General features: G+C 42.7%; 1 protein-coding gene across 1 annotated transcript in view; it reads left to right on the plus strand.

The window, feature by feature from the left end:
* The first annotated feature begins 6,020 nt into the window (after positions 1–6,020).
* The window catches only part of stt3b (STT3 oligosaccharyltransferase complex catalytic subunit B), a 111,028-nt gene continuing 97,714 nt past the window's right edge, over positions 6,021–19,334 (plus strand). Inside the window, exon 1 of the mRNA XM_063069841.1 lies at positions 6,021–6,189. Within this exon, the coding sequence (XP_062925911.1) occupies positions 6,023–6,189 (167 nt within the window). The 5' untranslated portion in view covers positions 6,021–6,022. The remainder of the gene's footprint in view (positions 6,190–19,334) is intronic.

A 19,334-nucleotide genomic window follows, 5' to 3' on the forward strand; every position in this document is an offset into this window, starting at 1 on the left:
AAGAATGGATCATCCATCACAGAAACCAAAGGCAGAGGAATGGATTCTAGTTACCCTGTCTTTCTGTCATTATCTTACCATTCCTAACAAGCCTGACTGCTCTCTTACTTTTATCCTTCTCTTTTCTACTTGGGTGACTTCACACAGATGTGATTTTTTTTCCAAATACCTTTTCATACAGATGGGTCTAAAAGCTTCTGGGGCAGATATCCCAGACACCCAAAATTAAAGCCGCAAAGTTGACTGAGTACACAAGTCTTCCAACTATTGATGAATCAGGTATATGATGTTCTAAGTGACAGTATCAGTCTGGTCTGCATGCTTCCTTGAACCACATAACATAGCCAGCGTTGTCTGGTTTGATACAGGCCAGTTAACATAACCCCACTGCCTTATACTGATCTCCTGAGCAGCCAGCCCTGTGTTGTGACCATTAGCCTATGTGCTATAGACAATGCTGTTTGTTTGCAAAGCTCTCATTTTAACTCCAGACCAATTATTGCTTGCAATTTACATTAAGAACTGAAGACTGTTCTTCACAAAGAGTTTATGTGGAATGAATATTGAGGAAAGAATATTGCTTTCTTCTGAACAAAGAATATTGGTTGGAAGTTTTACTTACTCAGAAACAACACTTTGATCTCTAGAAGTGTCAGCTGCTGTGTGAGAAAGCTGAGCTTGGCAAACCAACCCCCGGCCTGGAATAGTGAATATCAATCACAACAGTATGATTCTCCCTTGGTGCTATATTACACCAGCCTTGATTTTTATGAAGACTCCAAAATGGGATGATTTGACAACCTTATAACAACAGTGCTATCAATTCTGGTGAATCCGTGGTGCACATCCGCAAAGGCTCCCTTCCAGATGAGTAGTTCCTAGCACTGCAAATAGGATTATCCATCAACAGTGAAAAAGACCCTGTATTAAGACTCATGGCATAAGTAGAATACAGTACTGTTCACGTTTGACTTTTGTATTTGAAAATACAAAACCTGAACCATCAATGAAGCATTATTTTTCAATAAACATTAAGAAATATCCAGTGAAGTTTGACCAAACATTTGAGCACGTAAAACTAAAAAAATGACTCAATATTCATTCTATATAAATTATGTTCTTAAGATAGATTTTGTCAAGCTTCCCCAACTCCCAATAAAGTAAATTCAACAAAGCTTCAGAACACTGGACTCTGACCTTGAGAATGCTTTCACAATGCACCTGAGGTGACAAGATTGTAATTTAAGTCCTATCAATCATAAACAAATGCTTTAAGAGGCTGGTCAAGGACGACAGCTGCAGCATGCTACCACCCACACTGGACCCCCTACAATTCACCAACTGATGCAACCGATCAACAGACGATACCACAGCCACAGCACTACACACCATCCTTAGTCACCTGGAGAAGAGGTATGCTTATGTTAGAATGCTGTTCTTAGACTACAGTTTAGCATTCAACACCGTAATTCCCCCCAGGCTCGACAAGAAACTCAGAGATCTCGGACTGCACCCCGCCTTGTGTGGCTGAATCTTGGGACTTTCTATGGGATCGCTGTCAGGTGATAAGGATGGGCACACTCGTCTCTGCCCCTCAACACAGGAGCACCCCAGGGCTGTGACCTGAGCCTCCTCCCCTACTCCCTATACACCTGCGACTGCATTACCACACACAGCTCTAATCTGCTGATCAAATTTGGAGATGACACAATACTGAAGGGCCTAATTTCCAATAATGATGACCCAGCCTACAGAGGAGAAGTCAATGCCCTGACACAGTGGTGTCAAGAAAACAACCTCTCCCTCAATGTTGAAAAAACAAAGGAGTTGATCATGGATTACAGGAGGAACAGAGACAGGCTTGCCCCTATAACATCAATGGGACTGCAGTTGAGAGGGTGTGAGTAGTTTCAAGTTCCTCGGTATACACATCACTGAGGATCTCACCTGGTCTGTACACACCGGCTGTGTGGTGAAAAAAGCACAACAGCGTTTCTTTCACCTCAGACAGCTTAAGAAGATCGGCATGAGTCCCCAGATCCTCAGGACCTTCTACAGGGGCACCATCGAGAGCATCCTGACTGGCTCTATCACTGCCTGGTACGGGAACCATACTACCCCCGATTGCAAGGCACTGCAGAGAGTGGTGTGGACAGCCCAGCAGACCTGTGGATGTGAACTGTCCTCCATTCAGGCCAGTTACAGCAGCAGGTGCGGAAAATGGGCCCAGAGGATGAGAGTCCACCCAACCCAACCACAAACTGTTTCAGCTGCTTCCCTCTGGCAAACGGTACTGCAGCATTAAGGCCAGGACCAAGAAGCTCCGGGCAGCTTTTCACCAGGCCATCAGATCTATCAATGCACATTGATCTGATTGCATATCTGACTGAACATACACGTATACAAACAGTTATTTACACAATCTCAGTGCTTGGGCAATATCCTCCCACATTTCCCTTCTTTATTGCTTGCACATAGCAATGGAGGCGCAACATAAAGATCTTCACTCCCTCATGTTGTGAGATGAACGTAAGAAATAAAATTCTAATTTTAATTCTAATTCTAATCACAGAGTTTCAAGTTCATAATCTCTGTTAATATTCAGAGAACAAAGTAAACATGGAAAACCAATGACACAGGCACAGAAAGCATTAAAACGGAGGGGAACATGCAAATATAGGCAAGGGACGAATTCAGCCTTCTAACCCGACCCCCTACTTCCCATCTGACTCCAGGAGACCAGGAGTAGCTCAGAGGCCATTAGCCACCAGCTCCAGGAGTTGGGGTACAGAGCCTAGCAGACCTAGATGCAGCAGACCAGGACCAACACAACTTCTAATGCACCCCAGCTCTGAGAGACCAGGAGCACTACAGTGTCAACACATCCCGGCTCTCAGAGACAGAGCAGTACAGTGTCTACACATCCCAGCTCTGAGAGACCGGGAACAGTACAGTGTCAACACATTCTGGATCTGAGAGACCGGGATCAGTACAGTGTCAACACGTCCCGGCTCTGAGAGACCGGGAGCAGTACAGTGTCGACAAATCCCGGCTCTGAGAGACCGGGAGCAGTATAGTGTCGACACATCCCGGCTCTGAGAGACCGGGACACATCCCGGCTCTGAGAGACCGGGAACAGTACAGTGTCGACACATCCCGGCTCTGAGAGACAGGGAGTAGTACAGTGCCAACACACCACAGCTCTGAGAGATGGAAGGTGCCTGAAAATCTGACCCAGAGATCGGAACAGGAACACAGACTGATTTCCTCAATGACACCATCAGCACCATCATGAGGGTTCCCCACATCCCGCAGGAGACCATTCCCAGTACCTGCACTCTAAAATAGTGACGCAGTTCACCGAGACTGTGGGGATGAGGGCTCAGACTAATCAACTATGGACTGTATATATGAACCCTGAGCTCAATAACTGGCAAATACGGAGATCAAACTGGCACCGTTAAATGTGCCCAAGTGCAAAAAGCACTGGGCAACTTGTAAATGCTTTGCAATTCCTGGCCAAGGTCAAGGCAGATGTGAATTTTGCACAGGAGTGTGGGCTTCCACATCTCCGCAACTACTGGAGGTGTTTACAGGGATTGTTTGTCTGATATTCAAGTAATGATATTCAAGCATCTGGCCTAGGGATTCTGCTGTGGGGAGGCAACCACTCAATCATTAAATTCAAAGTGCTGGTGGACGAGAGGCTCCATGCGGCAGATGTGAAATCCTGTAACTGCCCGTACTGGCTAATCAAAGTGTTGGTCTTGCCCATGCTGAGTGAGCGGCTAGATGTCCTCCAATAACTCACTGCTGCTGGCAGCATCCCAAACAGTCATTCCGGCTGGTGACTAACTGTACTGTCAATGTGGCAGTGCTAACAGGACTGGACAGCAGCTCCAGACTCCTAATGGAGACAGTTGAAAATCCAAAGCTGCGTGACACCTTAAGCACCCCTGTAGGTGCAGCTCAGCCACAATACACTTAGATTGAGAAGTAATGTCCTGGATAGACTTCCTCTTCGGTCAGATCCACCTAGCTTTCACCAATGTTCTTCGTTGACCACCACCTCCTTCACCTACAGGAGGGCCAGAAGATAGGCAGGGGGACATGAATGTTAAACATCACGCTGCTGACTCCAGAAAACAATGAGGAACTAAAGATGATTATACTGGTTGGAGGAGCGACTCACTGGTGGGAAACACCAAGCAGAACATCAAGAGGTTATTCATCCTCAAAGGTACTCAGAAAGCAAGACAGGGAATTGTGCAAAATCCATACAGACTTCTCCTTCTACAGTTGAGAGGTTAGATTCTTGTAACTTCCACTTCCTGCTTTGTCACTTTCCTTCCCGAATTCTCTCTAACATCCCTTCACCATTTGCAACCTAGTTCATCTCTCTCTATGCTAGGTGATTAATTCTGGTCCTGCTGAAGAGTGACTCATTTGATTTAAATCGGTGACAACTGCCCCCAAAATGGTCCACTGTCACAAAATAAAGTTCTTCAACTTGCACCACTCTCCAGCAACAATTTTAACTCATTTTTTTTATTTGGAGACTGTGACAAAATCCCAAAGTATTAGCATATCTATGGGACAGGGTGCAGAATAAATGAAAACAACCTGCAGACAACCCACGTGATTATATATATATATATATATATATATATATATATATACACACACACACACACACACAGCTCTTTAGTCCAAGTGTTACTGCACAGCAGCAATGAGTCTGGGCTGCATTAATATGCAATAACCATTATAACTTATTAGCAACACACTCCAAAGACCCGAAATTCATATTGCACTCTCATGTAGAGTACAACCTACACAAAATATTGCAAAAAAAGAGCAAAATCTATAAAAATCATTAACTATAGCGGTACACAGTATATACATCGCAAAGAAAATCACAAAATAGTCCCTGTCTCCAGCTTAATGAGTGTAAGAACAGGAAAGAAACAAAAATCTGTATTGTGTTCAGATTTTATATAAAATAAATCAGAAAGAAACGCAGGAACGAAGCCCGTACAAACTGCTTCGCACGACGAAGAACACAAGACATTTCGAAATGCTAGAATCGGGAACCAAACTCCTCATACAGGGTCTTGACCCCCCCCCCCCAAAACGCCGACAATTCGTCGTCTGCCCGCCCGAAAATGCTGACTTCCTCCAACAGTTCGTTTTGTGTTCATTGGCACAAACGTGTACGAGATAACCTGCGGTATATTTTATTAAGTTGCTTCTGCAGAAAAGCTAATTTTTCATGCCATATATAAATACCCGAGATAGGAATGCTCAAGACAATAAACTCGAAACTATACAAAACTAAAGGGATAAGATATTGCCGGTAATTCCAAGAACTCTGAGTAGTGATTTTCTCTGGGAGAGCTGTTTCTGTGATAATTGGTACGCTCCCCCACCCACTGTCCTATGATCTGACAGACTCACCCCATGACCGCCCCTCTCTTGCTGTCACACATTCAGCTCACTCCGCTCTCCAAACCTTTCCCTCCCCTCACATTCGGCGCCAATAACCAGACACCACGCCATCCCCGTCGCTGCTTCCGCAACCTCTTCGCCCATTGGGCCTGCCGGGGAACACCTCACTTCAGGCGGATCGGCGCAGTAAGCTCCTCGCCCATTGGTCGCTAGGCACGGCCGGCCAACGGTCGGCCCGCGGCCGGCGAAGGGAACCGAGCCGAATCGGCGTCTCTCTTTCGTCAGCGGTGGGTGTCACCCATGTGTGCCTTCCTTGTCCTGCTCCCTTCCTGTTGGTTCCGCCGCCGAGGTTGCGGGCGATCTGTTCCCACGCTGTGAGAGGGAAGGAGATTGGCGCGGAACACGCGGCCCCGGACTCCTCACGGCCGCGGCGTGAGTGATGTTCATGCGGGGCTGAGACACGGAGTCCCCACCCCCGGCCCCCTTCCCACTGTCACCCCGGCGATTGCCCGAAATACACTGAAATATTATAGATTGCATCTCCCTACCCGTCTCTTCCGTTTGCTGTGGTAAGATGGCGGAGCGATCTGCGCTGGAAACGAGGAGCCTGGTGTCTCACCCGGCCGGCTGGCAGTCCCTCCTGTCCTTCACTGTCCTCTTTCTGGCCTGGTTGGCCGGCTTCAGCTCCAGGCTGTTCGCCGTCATCCGTTTCGAGAGCATCATCCACGAGTTCGACCCGTGGTGAGTGGACAAACGCCGGCCGATCTCATTTTCTGTCAGAAAAGGGTAAAGGCTCGAGGGAGGCGGGGAGTGAGGCTGGACTGGGAGGAAACAGCGGGAGAAATAGGGTAAGGAGTGGGAGAGGAGCAAAGAGACCGTGCAAGGGAGGTGTAGTCTGAGTTCAAAGTTAGGATTCTGGAACCGTTGGGGGAAATTCGGAGTTAGGATCTGCCGGGTGTCGGAGTTGGAGGGGACCGTGATTGGAGGGAAGTCTGGATTCTCCGACTCTGGAGGGGGCATTGGGTGCTGGAGGACGTGGGTCCGGAAGGGGGCATTGGCTGATGGAGGGCAACGGTCTGCACGGGGCCCTTCGGTGGTGGAGGACGAGGGTCCTGGTGCAGGGCTGGAGTCCTGAAAGGGGACTTTGGGTGGTGGATGGCGAGGGCCCTGGAGGGAGAGGGTTCTGAAGGGGGTACAGGGTGGAGGGAGAGGGTTCTGAAGGGGGTACTGGGTAGAGGAAGGGGGTACTGGGTAGAGGAAGGGGGTACTGGGTGGAGGGAGAGGGTTCTGAAGGAGATATTGGTTAATGGAGGGAGAGTATTCTGAAGGGGATAATGGCTAATGGAGGGAGAGGGTTCTGAAGGGGATACTGGTTAGTGGAGGGAGAGGGTTCTGAAGGAGATACTGGTTAGTGGAGGGAGAGGGTTCTGAAGGAGATACTGGTTAGTGGAGGGAGAGGGTTCTGAAGGGGATATTGGTTAGTGGAGGGAGAGGGTTCTGAAGGGGATATTGGTTAGTGGAGGGAGAGGGTTCTGAAAGGGATATTGGTTAGTGGAGGGAGAGGGATATGAAGGGGATATTGGTTAGTGGAGGGAGAGGGATATGAAGGGGATACTGGTTAGTGGAGGGAGAGGGTTCTGAAGGGGATACTGGTTAGTGGAGGGAGAGGGTTCTGAAGGGGATATTGGTTAGTGGAGGGAGAGGGATATGAAGGGGATATTGGTTAGTGGAGGGAGAGGGTTCTGAAGGAGATACTGGTTAGTGGAGGGAGAGGGTTCTGAAGGGGATACTGGTTAGTGGAGGGAGAGGGTTCTGAAGGAGATACTGGTTAGTGGAGGGAGAGGGTTCTGAAGGGGATATTGGTTAGTGGAGGGAGAGGGTTCTGAAGGGGATATTGGTTAGTGGAGGGAGAGGGTTCTGAAGGGGATACTGGTTAGTGGAGGGAGAGGGTTCTGAAGGGGATACTGGTTAGTGGAGGGAGAGGGTTCTGAAGGAGATACTGGTTAGTGGAGGGAGAGGGTTCTGAAGGAGATACTGGTTAGTGGAGGGAGAGGGTTCTGAAGGGGATATTGGTTAGTGGAGGGAGAGGGTTCTGAAGGGGATATTGGTTAGTGGAGGGAGAGGGTTCTGAAGGAGATACTGGTTAGTGGAGGGAGAGGGTTCTGAAGGAGATACTGGTTAGTGGAGGGAGAGGGTTCTGAAGGGGATATTGGTTAGTGGAGGGAGAGGGTTCTGAAGGGGATATTGGTTAGTGGAGGGAGAGGGTTCTGAAGGGGATACTGGTTAGTGGAGGGAGAGGGTTCTGAAGGAGATACTGGTTAGTGGAGGGAGAGGGTTCTGAAGGGGATACTGGTTAGTGGAGGGAGAGGGTTCTGAAGGGGATACTGGTTAGTGGAGGGAGAGGGTTCTGAAGGGGATATTGGTTAGTGGAGGGAGAGGGTTCTGAAGGGGATATTGGTTAGTGGAGGGAGAGGGTTCTGAAGGGGATACTGGTTAGTGGAGGGAGAGGGTTCTGAAGGGGATACTGGTTAGTGGAGGGAGAGGGTTCTGAAGGGGATATTGGTTAGTGGAGGGAGAGGGATATGAAGGGGATATTGGTTAGTGGAGGGAGAGGGTTCTGAAGGAGATACTGGTTAGTGGAGGGAGAGGGTTCTGAAGGGGATATTGGTTAGTGGAGGGAGAGGGTTCTGAAGGGGCTACTGGGTGGAGGGAGAGGGTTCTGAAGGGGGTACTGGGTGGAGGGAGAGGGTTCTGAAGGGGTTACTGGGTGGAGGGAGAGGGTTCTGAAGGGGATATTGGTTAGTGGAGGGAGAGGGATATGAAGGGGATACTGGTTAGTGGAGGGAGAGGGTTCTGAAGGGGATACTGGTTAGTGGAGGGAGAGGGTTCTGAAGGGGATATTGGTTAGTGGAGGGAGAGGGATATGAAGGGGATATTGGTTTGTGGAGGGAGGGTTCTGAAAGGGATGTTGGGTGGAGGGAGAGGGTCCGGACGTGGCTTTTGGGTGGTGGAGGGCCAGGATTCTGAAGGGGGCTGTGTGGGTGGTGGAGGACCCGGGTCTAGAAGAGGATGTTGGTGGTCGAAGAGCAAGTGTCCAGGAAGGAATGGTTCATTGTGAGCAGATTAACAGCAGAGTAATTGAGCAAACATAGATTTCATCATGGAGGAGAGCTAGGAAAGGGTCTTGTACTGTGGTGGAAGCAGAGAGGAGTAACAAAAGATAATGCTCTGGATCTGGTAGGAACTAGCGTTCAGCAAAAGGTGTTCAAATTGAAGAAAAGTTGACAAATTTGTGAAGCAGGAGATGAGAAGTCACTGAAAGTTGTGTGAATGGGTCACGGCGAGCAGAAGTTTGAACTGATAATGTACATTATGTTATAAATCCGTGAGAGTGACCCTTCTCATATATGCAAGGTAAAACATCTGTTGTGAAGCTATGTAACATCTTTATTATAGCATGAGTACATATTTGCAAGTTCCTAAGGTTCCTAATTCATTAAGCATAGCTCTGCTACAAAAACTTTTGTCTTTGCGCTGTACTGCAAAACAACAAATTTCATATTGTATAAGTCAGCGATGGTAAATCAGATTCTGAAAATGCGATTGATTGGGCTGAGAGATTGAATCCTACCGAGAAGTATGTTTGTTAACCATGTGGTCTAATCAATTTGCACATTTGGGGCGAAAATGCAGCTGAAACTGTGTGCCCTGTACTGCTCTTTCAGTAAACCTTTCAGGATCTTGTTCTATGTATGAAGAGAATTTCTTTCCGCAGAGAGTAAAACTGTTTGGTGAAGAGAATTTCTTTCCGCAGAGAGTAAAACTGTTTGGTTTTAAAGGAAAATATAGGCAAAATTTTTTTCAGTTGATTGGATTAGAGCGAATAGGTGTGTTAAATGTGTGGCTTTTGGTGATGCTTGGCAATTTTCTATGACAGCTTTGCTTCAATTAAAGTATTGTAGAAATGTCTTTTTGTATAACTTGGCTGTTCAAAAGTTTTCTAATGGTAATTCTGAGGATGAGTTGAAATTAGTTCATTGATGTGCTGCACCTGGTTTTCTCATCTGGCAGAAAATTGGTTTACAACTAATACTTACTGAGAAGCAAGAGATCTTAAAGACTGAGGAGAACTTTGTATAAGTACTGAATGTCCATGTTTGCTCAGTGACGACTTGGGAGAAGATCCAAGATACCTAATATTAATGATCTATTAAAGATAATGGTATGAATAACTGAAAGGCAATAAAATAAAATGCATGAAGTGCAAACCGTATCATCATTGGATGTTTGCAAAATATGGTTTTTGGAACAGCATTGCTTCACCAGATTTTCTACCAATGTTTACAAACTGAAGACAGTATTCTAAAAAGGCATAGCTGTACCAGAAATGCTTGGAAAAGCAGCGTATAGTATTTCTTTGAAGTTGTATAGACAAAAATCAGCAATGGGTTGCAACTGAAATGTGTCAGTGACACTTCACTGGAGTGGATTAACAACTTGGAATATTTTACTGAGGAATTGACAGTTTAAAAATGGCGTAATAGCATGATTGTATTTCTAGTAGTTTGTCATTTTGAGAGTTGATTGTAGATACGTGATGAAACAAATATCTGTATCCTATGATTACTTCAGCTATTGCCCGTTTTGTACACCACCATTAAAAGTACGGATGTGCTGTTAAACTATCACATGACCCACCCCATTCATGTCTTTCATCCCAAGCTTAAACAGTTCCTCTACCCCACAGTGCAACAGTAATAAGGAACACGTAGAGGTTTAAATTCCAATGAATTTTTGTTTGGATTTGGGGAAGTGCTGACTTGCTGTATCATTAAAGACAAGGTCCAGAAGAAGGCATCTGGAAACCATAATTTGGTCTTTGACCACTCTGCCGGTGTTACAAAATTCAAGTTTTCTTGTGGCTCATGATATTGAAACATTCAACTAAATTATACTTGGGATCATTTGTTATAATGTTCCCTCCATGTAGGGTGATAACTCTCACTCGTTTCAGAAATGTCTGCATTTTAAAATTATTGCTTTTGGTTCAGTTTATCTGGAGGCCCATTTCAGCTGTATAGTTATTACTGTTCTTTACACACTACAAGAAGAATTTTGTTCAAAGCTGTATTTCTTTTGTGATATTATATTTCCTTCAGTTAGCTTCATGATTATCATCAGTTCTTTATTACCTTTTTAAAGTTTTAATCAACTTTCATGCTATATCATTCCTGTCTTTATTACTTAAATTTTGTCATTAGGAAGGCACGGTGTAATGATAATATTGTTTTCTTTCTGTTGTATGTGCCACGTTAGTACTCCCCTCTGTGGTGTGTTCTAAGTTCTTGAACAGAGGTGTCTTTGGTTAGCATTTTGAAATTTTGAAAATTCCAGAATAGTGAAGCTGAAGCTTTTGAAGTTACTAAGTAACACAGCATGGAAACGTTCCCTTCGGTCTAGAATCAGGTTAATCTCACTGACGTGTCCTGAAATTTGTTTTGTGGCAGTAGTACAGTGCATTACATAGTGAGGTAATGTTCATGGGTTGGTTCATTGCCCATTCAGAGATCTGATTGCAAAGGAGAAGAAGCTGTTCCTGAAATGCTGAGTGTGTGTCTTCAAGCTCCGGTATCTCCTCTTTGATGTCAGTAATAAGAGAGCATGTCCTTAACAAGGGGATCCTTAACAATGCACGCCATCTTTTTGAGGCATCGCCTTTTGAAGATTGCTCAGTGTTGGGGAGGCTGGTGTCCATGACGTAGCTGGCTGAGCCTGTGCAGTGACCCCAGGCATTGATGCAGACAATTAGAATGCTCTCCATGGTACATCTATAGACATTTGTGAGGGGTGACATACCAACTCTCCTCAAACTCCTAATGAAATAAGGTCCTTGGTGTGCCTTCTTCGTAATTGTATCAATATGTTGGGCCCAGGATCAATTTTCAGATCTCCAATTGAAACTGTTCAGTCTTTCCACTGCTGATCCCTCAATAAGGGCTTTCCCTTCCTGAAGTCCACAATCAGATCCTTTGTCTTAATAAAGTGAGTGTGAGGTTGTTGTTGCAAGACCACTCAGCCAGCTGATCTGTCTCACTCCTGTACGCTCATCACCATCTGAAATCCTGCCATCGGCAGATTTACAGATTGGGCTTCAGCTGTGCCTAGCTACACAGTCATGGGTGTAGAGAGAGTAGAGCAGTGGGCTAAGAATGCACCCTTGAGGTGCGCCAGTGTTGATGGTCAGCAAGGACGAGATGTTGTTTCTGATCTGTACCTACTGTGGCCTCCTAATGAGGAGTCAAGGGCCCAAGTTTTGAAGCTTGTTGAGTAGTACTGAGGCGATGATACTGATAGCTGTAATCATTAAACTGCAGCCTGACATGGGTATTGCTGTTGTCCAAGAGGTTCGAAGCCAAGTGGAGAGCCAATGAGATTGCACTTATTACTGGACTCAGCTGTAGACGATGGACAGGCTAGGTTTCTTCTCATAAGTATGTAGGAGACTTAGAGGATAGATAGTCAGAATCATTTACAAAATCATGGGCATAGACAGGATAAATAGAATCATTTTCCTAAGGCAAGACAGGTTTAAAGCGAGAGGAGAGAAAATTAAGAGATATGAGGCGTAAGCTTTTCCAGACAAGGTGGTGGATATTTGGAATGAGCTGCCAAGTGAGGCAGAGGCAGATACTACTACAATGTTTTAAAAAACATTGGAACTGCTACTTGAATAGGAAAGAAATGGAGGGATATGGGCCTTCTACAAGCAAAGGGTAAGCATCATGGCTGGCATGGCCAAGTTTGGTAGAAGTATCTGTTTCTGTGCTGTATATTTCCATGATTCTGTTTGACTGGTTCACAGTTTTAGTAATGTTCTTCAGCCAATCTATTCGGGTGCTGCAGTGCTTCAACTTCCAATCAAAATGTTTAAAAAATTTGCCAAAATTCCTGAATGATTCCTTTATAATGAGTTTCTGTTTCTCAAACGGTTTTTATTTTGCAGCACACCTGGTAGTGTAGCGGTTAGCAGAATCATGTTACAGTGCCAGTGATCAGGGTTCAATTCCCACTTCTATATGTTCTCCCCGTGACCATGTGGGTTTCCTCTGGGTGGCCTGGTTACCTCCCACGTTCCAAAGACGTGTGGTTATGGTTAGTAAGTTGTTGGTGTGATATGTTGGGAAGCGTGGCGACACTTGAAGGCTGCGCACACAATCCTCTCTGATACAAACACCACATTTCACTGGATATTTCAGTGTACATGAGAGAAATAAGTATAATCTTTGATAATGCCACAGCTGTGGCCAAAGAGGATATGAACGGCTATATTATGCCAGTTCCACAACAAGCAATTCACACCCTTATTTGTTTAACCAGGAAGTCCTTTGCAGCCATTGTTTTGGTTGATCAACAAATAGTCTAGACAAGCTGTTCTTTTGCAGGATTGTTTTGTTCTTAGGTTTTCATCTCTTTATTAAAAGGTTCTTAGTACAGCTCAGTACTTCATCTCATGGCCAAGTAGAAAGCGAGAGAAAATCACCACTTGGGAAGAGCAGGGAGTTTGATTGGCAGCCTTGCCATTGATTTGATACTCCCTGAACTGAGAGTCTATTGTTGTAACATGAGGGACTCTGCTATTTTAAGTATATTCTGCTCTGCAGAAGACAATGTGAAACTTAGAAATTGTGTTAGATTTTGAATGCAATAATTAACTCTCCATCCCTAATTAAAATTAGTTTTAAGCTGTACACCTAATTATGCAAATCTGAAGTAACACTGCAAAGGTGATCTTTAAATGTTTGATGCTCCATCAGACCAGAAAATCAAAAGTAATTTTCATTATTCTAAAATCACTTGGCGAATGTACCTTATGTGAAAACAGCAATAGGTGGCAATGGGAGCAGATCCAACAGAAATCCATCTGTACTGGTAAATGAAGGAATAGAGTTGGGCAGTTTTTTTCACACACTTAAATTATATGGAGTAGCAATACAGACAACCACCCAAATAATGGAAATTTGCCTTTACATAATACACAAATTGGAGGTACAGAATAAAATATGCTCCCTTACAATTTGTTTGGAAGGAAACAGAGTTTTTTTTTCCAGATCATTTCTTGATGTATGCACAGATGATTTGGCTTTGCATTACTGTAACTCACAATGCGGACTGTTTCCAGGAGTGCAGCCCACCATACCACAGGGTTGCCTGTATGTACTTACACAGACTTTAGGGTTATAATAGAAGTAATGGAAAATGACATCTTGTGGGAGGTGAGAGGATAAGAGTGATCCAGTTGAATTTATGTCCTTTGTCAGCCTTCAGGTTTTAAAGAAATAATCACATGGAGCATATTTTGAGTAGCATGATTCGCATAGTGGGGACAAGTGATGAATTGGTCCATTTCAAGCTTTTGCAGGTATAGATTAGGAAAATCAGAAATTATTCTGAGAATAGCAACTTGTACTTAGTAATTTTCTGGTCAGTTTTGAGAATTTATCTCAAATATGTTTGTATAATTTTTTTCCAGCATAGCTGCAAGTTTTTATTAAAGCAAACTTGGAGACTACCGTTGGTTCATCCCTGCAACCAATTTAAGAACTGCAAGAGAGTAATGATGTTTAATACGGTACCAGATTCATTCTAATAGAGACATCTGTGATTCTCACAGAGTTGTGCCATTTTCATTAAACTCTGCCCATGGCTTTTCATAGCCGCATGGATTGCAATACAGAAAAATATGTTTTGAAAGGAAGAATACATAAAGACATAGGGGGGGAGTCGTGGGGGGGGGGTAAGTTGGTGAAATTTGAGTAAACACAGTACATAATTGTGATACATGATAATGAATCTCTCCACAATAGCTGTTTGAATTATATCTATTTTTCCCAATAGTTCAAATTTAGTGTAAATTACTTCTCCATGCTTAGTGTGACAAGCTCTTTCTCGGTTCTATGACACCTATTCTTTTATAATACTCTTGTCTTACAGAGATTAGTCAGACATGTCAAGGCCCTGCATACAGCTTTTAATGATTTTGGAAATCCCATGAAAATATTCTGTCACAGTTTAAACCCATTTAGTAACAGTCCAATTATCGTTCCAACTTTTATGAGCAGCTTTGTGTCACTTTTTTGGACATGGTGCCTACATTTTGTCTGCATTACAATAGCTTTGCTGCTTTACAATTTACTAATTTACAACATTCTCACAAGGTGAGCTTGAGATTTTTAATTTTTGTGTTTATCTGTTTGTGTAAATGAGCCCTGTGCTTAAATATTGAGCATAGTGTTAGCTCAGTAACATGTTAGTTGTGTGAGATGCCAAATCTTTTAAAATCTCAAGCCCATTTCAGTGACATCCACTTCATATTTTAATGGAGAAAGAAGACGTGATTTAAATGTATAAGGTTTTATTCTTCGGGGTGCTGTGTCCCTGCCACACTATGGAACTTGCTTCCCACTTCCTCTTTCTAAACTAGCGCCGTGCAGGCTCTATGTTGGTAGACCAGAATCCTCCAAATAGTTCCTTGACAGAGTTAATCCTATCATTTGTTAAATTAAATATTCTGTACACCTAGTTTCCACCTGCTAAATCTCAACACCACAGTCGCCAGTACTCTGAATGATAAAGATATTATAGCACTAAGATTCTAGCTTTCAAAAAAAGATCATTTTTAGAGCCAGTTGTTCAATGGGTCTGGTGACACCAAGAAGCAAAGGTCATCTTTGCACTGGACTTTGATTTAGTTTTATTTGCTGAGCAGATACAGTTCGAATATCCCTCATCCAAAAAACTTGGGGCTGGAAGTGTTTTGGATTTTAAATTTTGGAATATATAATGAGATAGTATGGGATTGCCATAATTTCTGACTCTGAATTTATGTGCTACCAGTATACAGTCTTTGTTCTACAGGTGTACGGGTGCATCCATTCGGCATGTTAGATTTTCATCAGCGACAATCTTGGCAAAGTCATCAATGAATTTCTCTGCTGTTTCATGATCAGCAGATGCTTTATCACCAGTTCTTTAAAAATTGAATGTCATGCCTTTTCTTAAATTTATGCAGCCGTCAATTACCTTCAGTATTCAGTTTGTCACAATAGAGCTTTGCATGTTTCATGACCAGCATACTGTTAAGCAGCATATGTTCACTCTGACGCTAACAAATCCACTCTTTCAATGCAAGCTCTAGATCGTCATTTTTTTACTTGATGCAGTGTTTTTCTATTTTATATTAATTTCTGTTCATTACCTATGTGATGTTACTTCTCGGAACTGTCGGTATTGCTCAGAGATCTGTGCATCACCTGGGAAACTTCTGAACACCTTGTGGAATTTTCCATTTGTGACGTCATGTCTGCACCCCCAAAAAAGTTCAGATTTTGGAGGTTTACAGATTTTGGATAGGGGGTGCTCAACTGTATTTTATTTAAATCGGCAAGTAGTAGCAGTGACACAATATGCAATTGCGATGAAACATTTTGCAGTTTACTTTGCAAGCTTAGACCTTTGCATTCTTAAATTGAAGAATTAATCTAGTTAATTATCTTTAACAGATAAATGATTCACAAACCCCATAATCGTGGATTTCAATACATTCAGCTCAATTCTGCAACATCATCTTATACCTTTGTCACTAAACTCTAACCCTCTCCCATAACAATCTTGCCAAACTTCCTCTCTCACCCAGAGTTTCAGGTAACCCTTGCAGTCGTGTATTCTCTCACACACACTTACCTGCCCACCTCGATTACTTCTCCCTTTGTTCATCTCTCACATTTCCCTCCACCCCACCATTGGGAGAACCATTGTTCCCTCTCATCCTGGTTTCAGCTGTTATCTACTTGAGTGAGGAGTGGCAAAGGAGAGGGTGAGAAATGAAGGGTGTCATTTTTTTTAGGGTAGAAAGCCAAGAAGGAGTGAAATGTACGACATAAGATGGAGTTTGTGAAGACGAGGTAATAAAAGGAGTATGTTCCGCAGAAAGGAGAGATTTTATAAAAATTTGGCGAGGAAAGGAACTAGAAAACGGTTTACCTGAAGTTAGAACATTCCGTATTCGTTACAGGAGGTTGCAAGGTTCCCAGATAGAAGATAATATGTTCTTTTAATTAATATTGGATCTCACAGTGACTGTAGGGAGTTCCACAGGCACACAAATCTGAATGGGATGGAGAATTCAAGTAGCATGCATCAAGAAGCTCAGGATCACCATTGTATTCTACAGGCTATCATCCAAGCTAAATTTGTTTTTTCCATAACACAAATGTAGTATAGACTAGATTGGAAGAAGAACAGTGAATTGTTATTTCACCTGGAATGATTCTGTGGGTCTTGTGTGATGGGAAGATAAGAGATGAATGGGATCTTTGCTTATTGTTTATGAATGACCAGTTCCTGTCCTGTGGCTCATTCCCATACAACTCGAGAAGAAACACACCACTTGCCTTTTTCCTCTTTCCCTCCTGCTGTTTAGGGCCTGAAATACACTCTTGAGTTGAGGCAGCAAGTTAATTGTGCAACTGTCAATTATTTTACAATGTTTGGTGATGAGTGCAATTACGAAGTAGGTATTTACTTTGTACAAGTTTCTATCTAGCCAGAAAACATCCAGTTATTTTTCAGTTTGGTTCGCCATCACATTCTTATTTTGACTTCTGTCTTTGTAGAAGTTCAACATGAGCTTAAGGAATAACACGTTATTCTCTGAGCAGATGCATTATAGCCTTCCAGGCTTAATGTTGACTTTGGCAGTTCCAGATAATTAACCAGACTTGCAACTTGCATTTCCACATTTGCAGTTTATTCCGCTTTCTTCAAGGTGGAAATCTGATATTTAATTTAACTACTTAGACCCTCCCTTCCTGCCTCAAGATACATGTTTGTTATTCATCCCACTTTACCATCCTGTTATAGCCAGCTGTCACCGCCAAGTATCATCCAAACTCTCCGGTCTTCCACCCCTTCACTGACTTTTGCTTTGGATGTTCCCATTCATTTCTCTTTAAGTATTTGTCTACTTCTGATAAAAGTTCATTGAACTCATTGATTGAATCATTAACTGTTTCTCTCTCCACTGGTGCTATCTGACCTGAGTATATCCAGCACTTTTTTTATTACAAAAACATTTCATGCCTTTTTTCCATGAAGTGAGATGGCCTTTGCAAATTTTGTTGCTGTGACCTTTCTAATGAACCCCACTTATGCAGTGCCTGTCCCATATGGTAAGATTATTTTGATCTATGATCAAATACTGCAGCATAGACAAAGTAAGTAGGAAAGAACTTGCTTGCTGTTGGGGGTAGGGTCAAGATTCGGGGGTTATAGACACTCAGCAAAGATTTTTGACAAAGAAGCGGTATCGTAGGGTAAATGTTTAATATATGTAACCACTGATTTGGAGCCCGGTATGCACTATCAAGGGTTAGAATTGAAACATTCAATTGTAACATTCAAAAAGGCAAATATCTGAAAGGAAGGAAACTGCAAACCTATGGGGTTGGGGGAAAGTAAATTTGAGCAAGCTGGATTGCTGTAATGAGAGGCAGTGCTCACTCCATGGACCAAATGGCTTCCTTCTGAGTTGTAACCATTCAGTGATTCTGCTTTTGTGGAAACATAGATAACCATTTTCTTAAAGCAAAAAAAAATTGGAATCAAATTTGTTTAAAAGTTTTGCATATAATTTAACTGAAAAGTTTGTATGTAATTTTACTAATGTTGGAACTAGTTTGAAAGCATTCGTTGCTGTTGCATGTTCCTGTATGATTTGTATTTACAACTTGCAAAAGCCTTAAGGCCCTGAATCAGAATCAGGTTTAATATCGCTGGCATATGTCGTGAAATTTGTTATCTTTGCAACAGCAGTACAATGCGATACATAATAATAGAGAAAAAGAACTGTGAATTACAGTAAGTATATAGATTTCTGGCACAGGCAACATGTCTTAACAACCATTTGGGAACTTGTACAATTTGCAGATCACTCCCTAGAAATTTGAGATATGAAATAAAGTTCATTCTCAGAATTAGTTTATGTGTGTGTGGGGAGGTTAAAAATAAAGAAATCATTACAAAGGTGTTTTTTGCCAACACCTACAACATGATGCTAGCATCAGATTCATCTTTCCCTCCCCTCCCATTTCAGTATTTCAAAGGGACCATTTCCTGTATCCTCCAGATGATGCAGCTTCACGTTATGGAAACCACAATTTTAGTAATATTCTAAGAACACAACCTACCCATAATGTAGCTGTTACCTGTACAGGTTGAGTGCACCTTATTGGAAATGCTTAGGGCCAGAAGTGTTTCTTATTTCAGATTTTGCAGTATATAATGAGTTGCTTGGGATCGGCATCAATTCCCACTCTGAATTTACGTGCTACTGGTTAGTAGTCTTTGTCTTTCACTTGTTCATTTTATAAAAATTATGTATTTTTTAAAAAACTGTAAATATTATTACATATTGTTAATATAATGAAAATATAATGTGTGCAGGGTAACAAAATCAACACAACAGCATCAGGAGACTACCTGAGTCAGATGTTGAATAATAACAAGTAACGGCAGGCTTTCAGTCTCCACCTACGATGCTGTGTTTTGATCAAAAATTTACAGTACACTGTTTTTTCTATTTTACTTTTTTTAAGTTTTTATCTAAGATATAAAAACAATCAGCTTGTAGACTTGTTCTGTTGTTCGATTTTCATTAGCGCCAATGTTCAAACATCAATTAATTTATCTGCTGGCTTATGACCCTTTAGATTTAAAATTTAAATCTTTTAAATCTTTAAAAATTTAATACCATGCCTTTTCTTAAATTTCTGCAACCAGTCTGCTGAATATTCACAGTCACCTTCAATTTTCAGTTTGTTGTGATAGAT

This window comes from Mobula hypostoma, chromosome 17 (genome assembly GCF_963921235.1).
Source record: "Mobula hypostoma chromosome 17, sMobHyp1.1, whole genome shotgun sequence".
Taxonomy (NCBI): Eukaryota; Metazoa; Chordata; class Chondrichthyes; order Myliobatiformes; family Myliobatidae; genus Mobula; species Mobula hypostoma.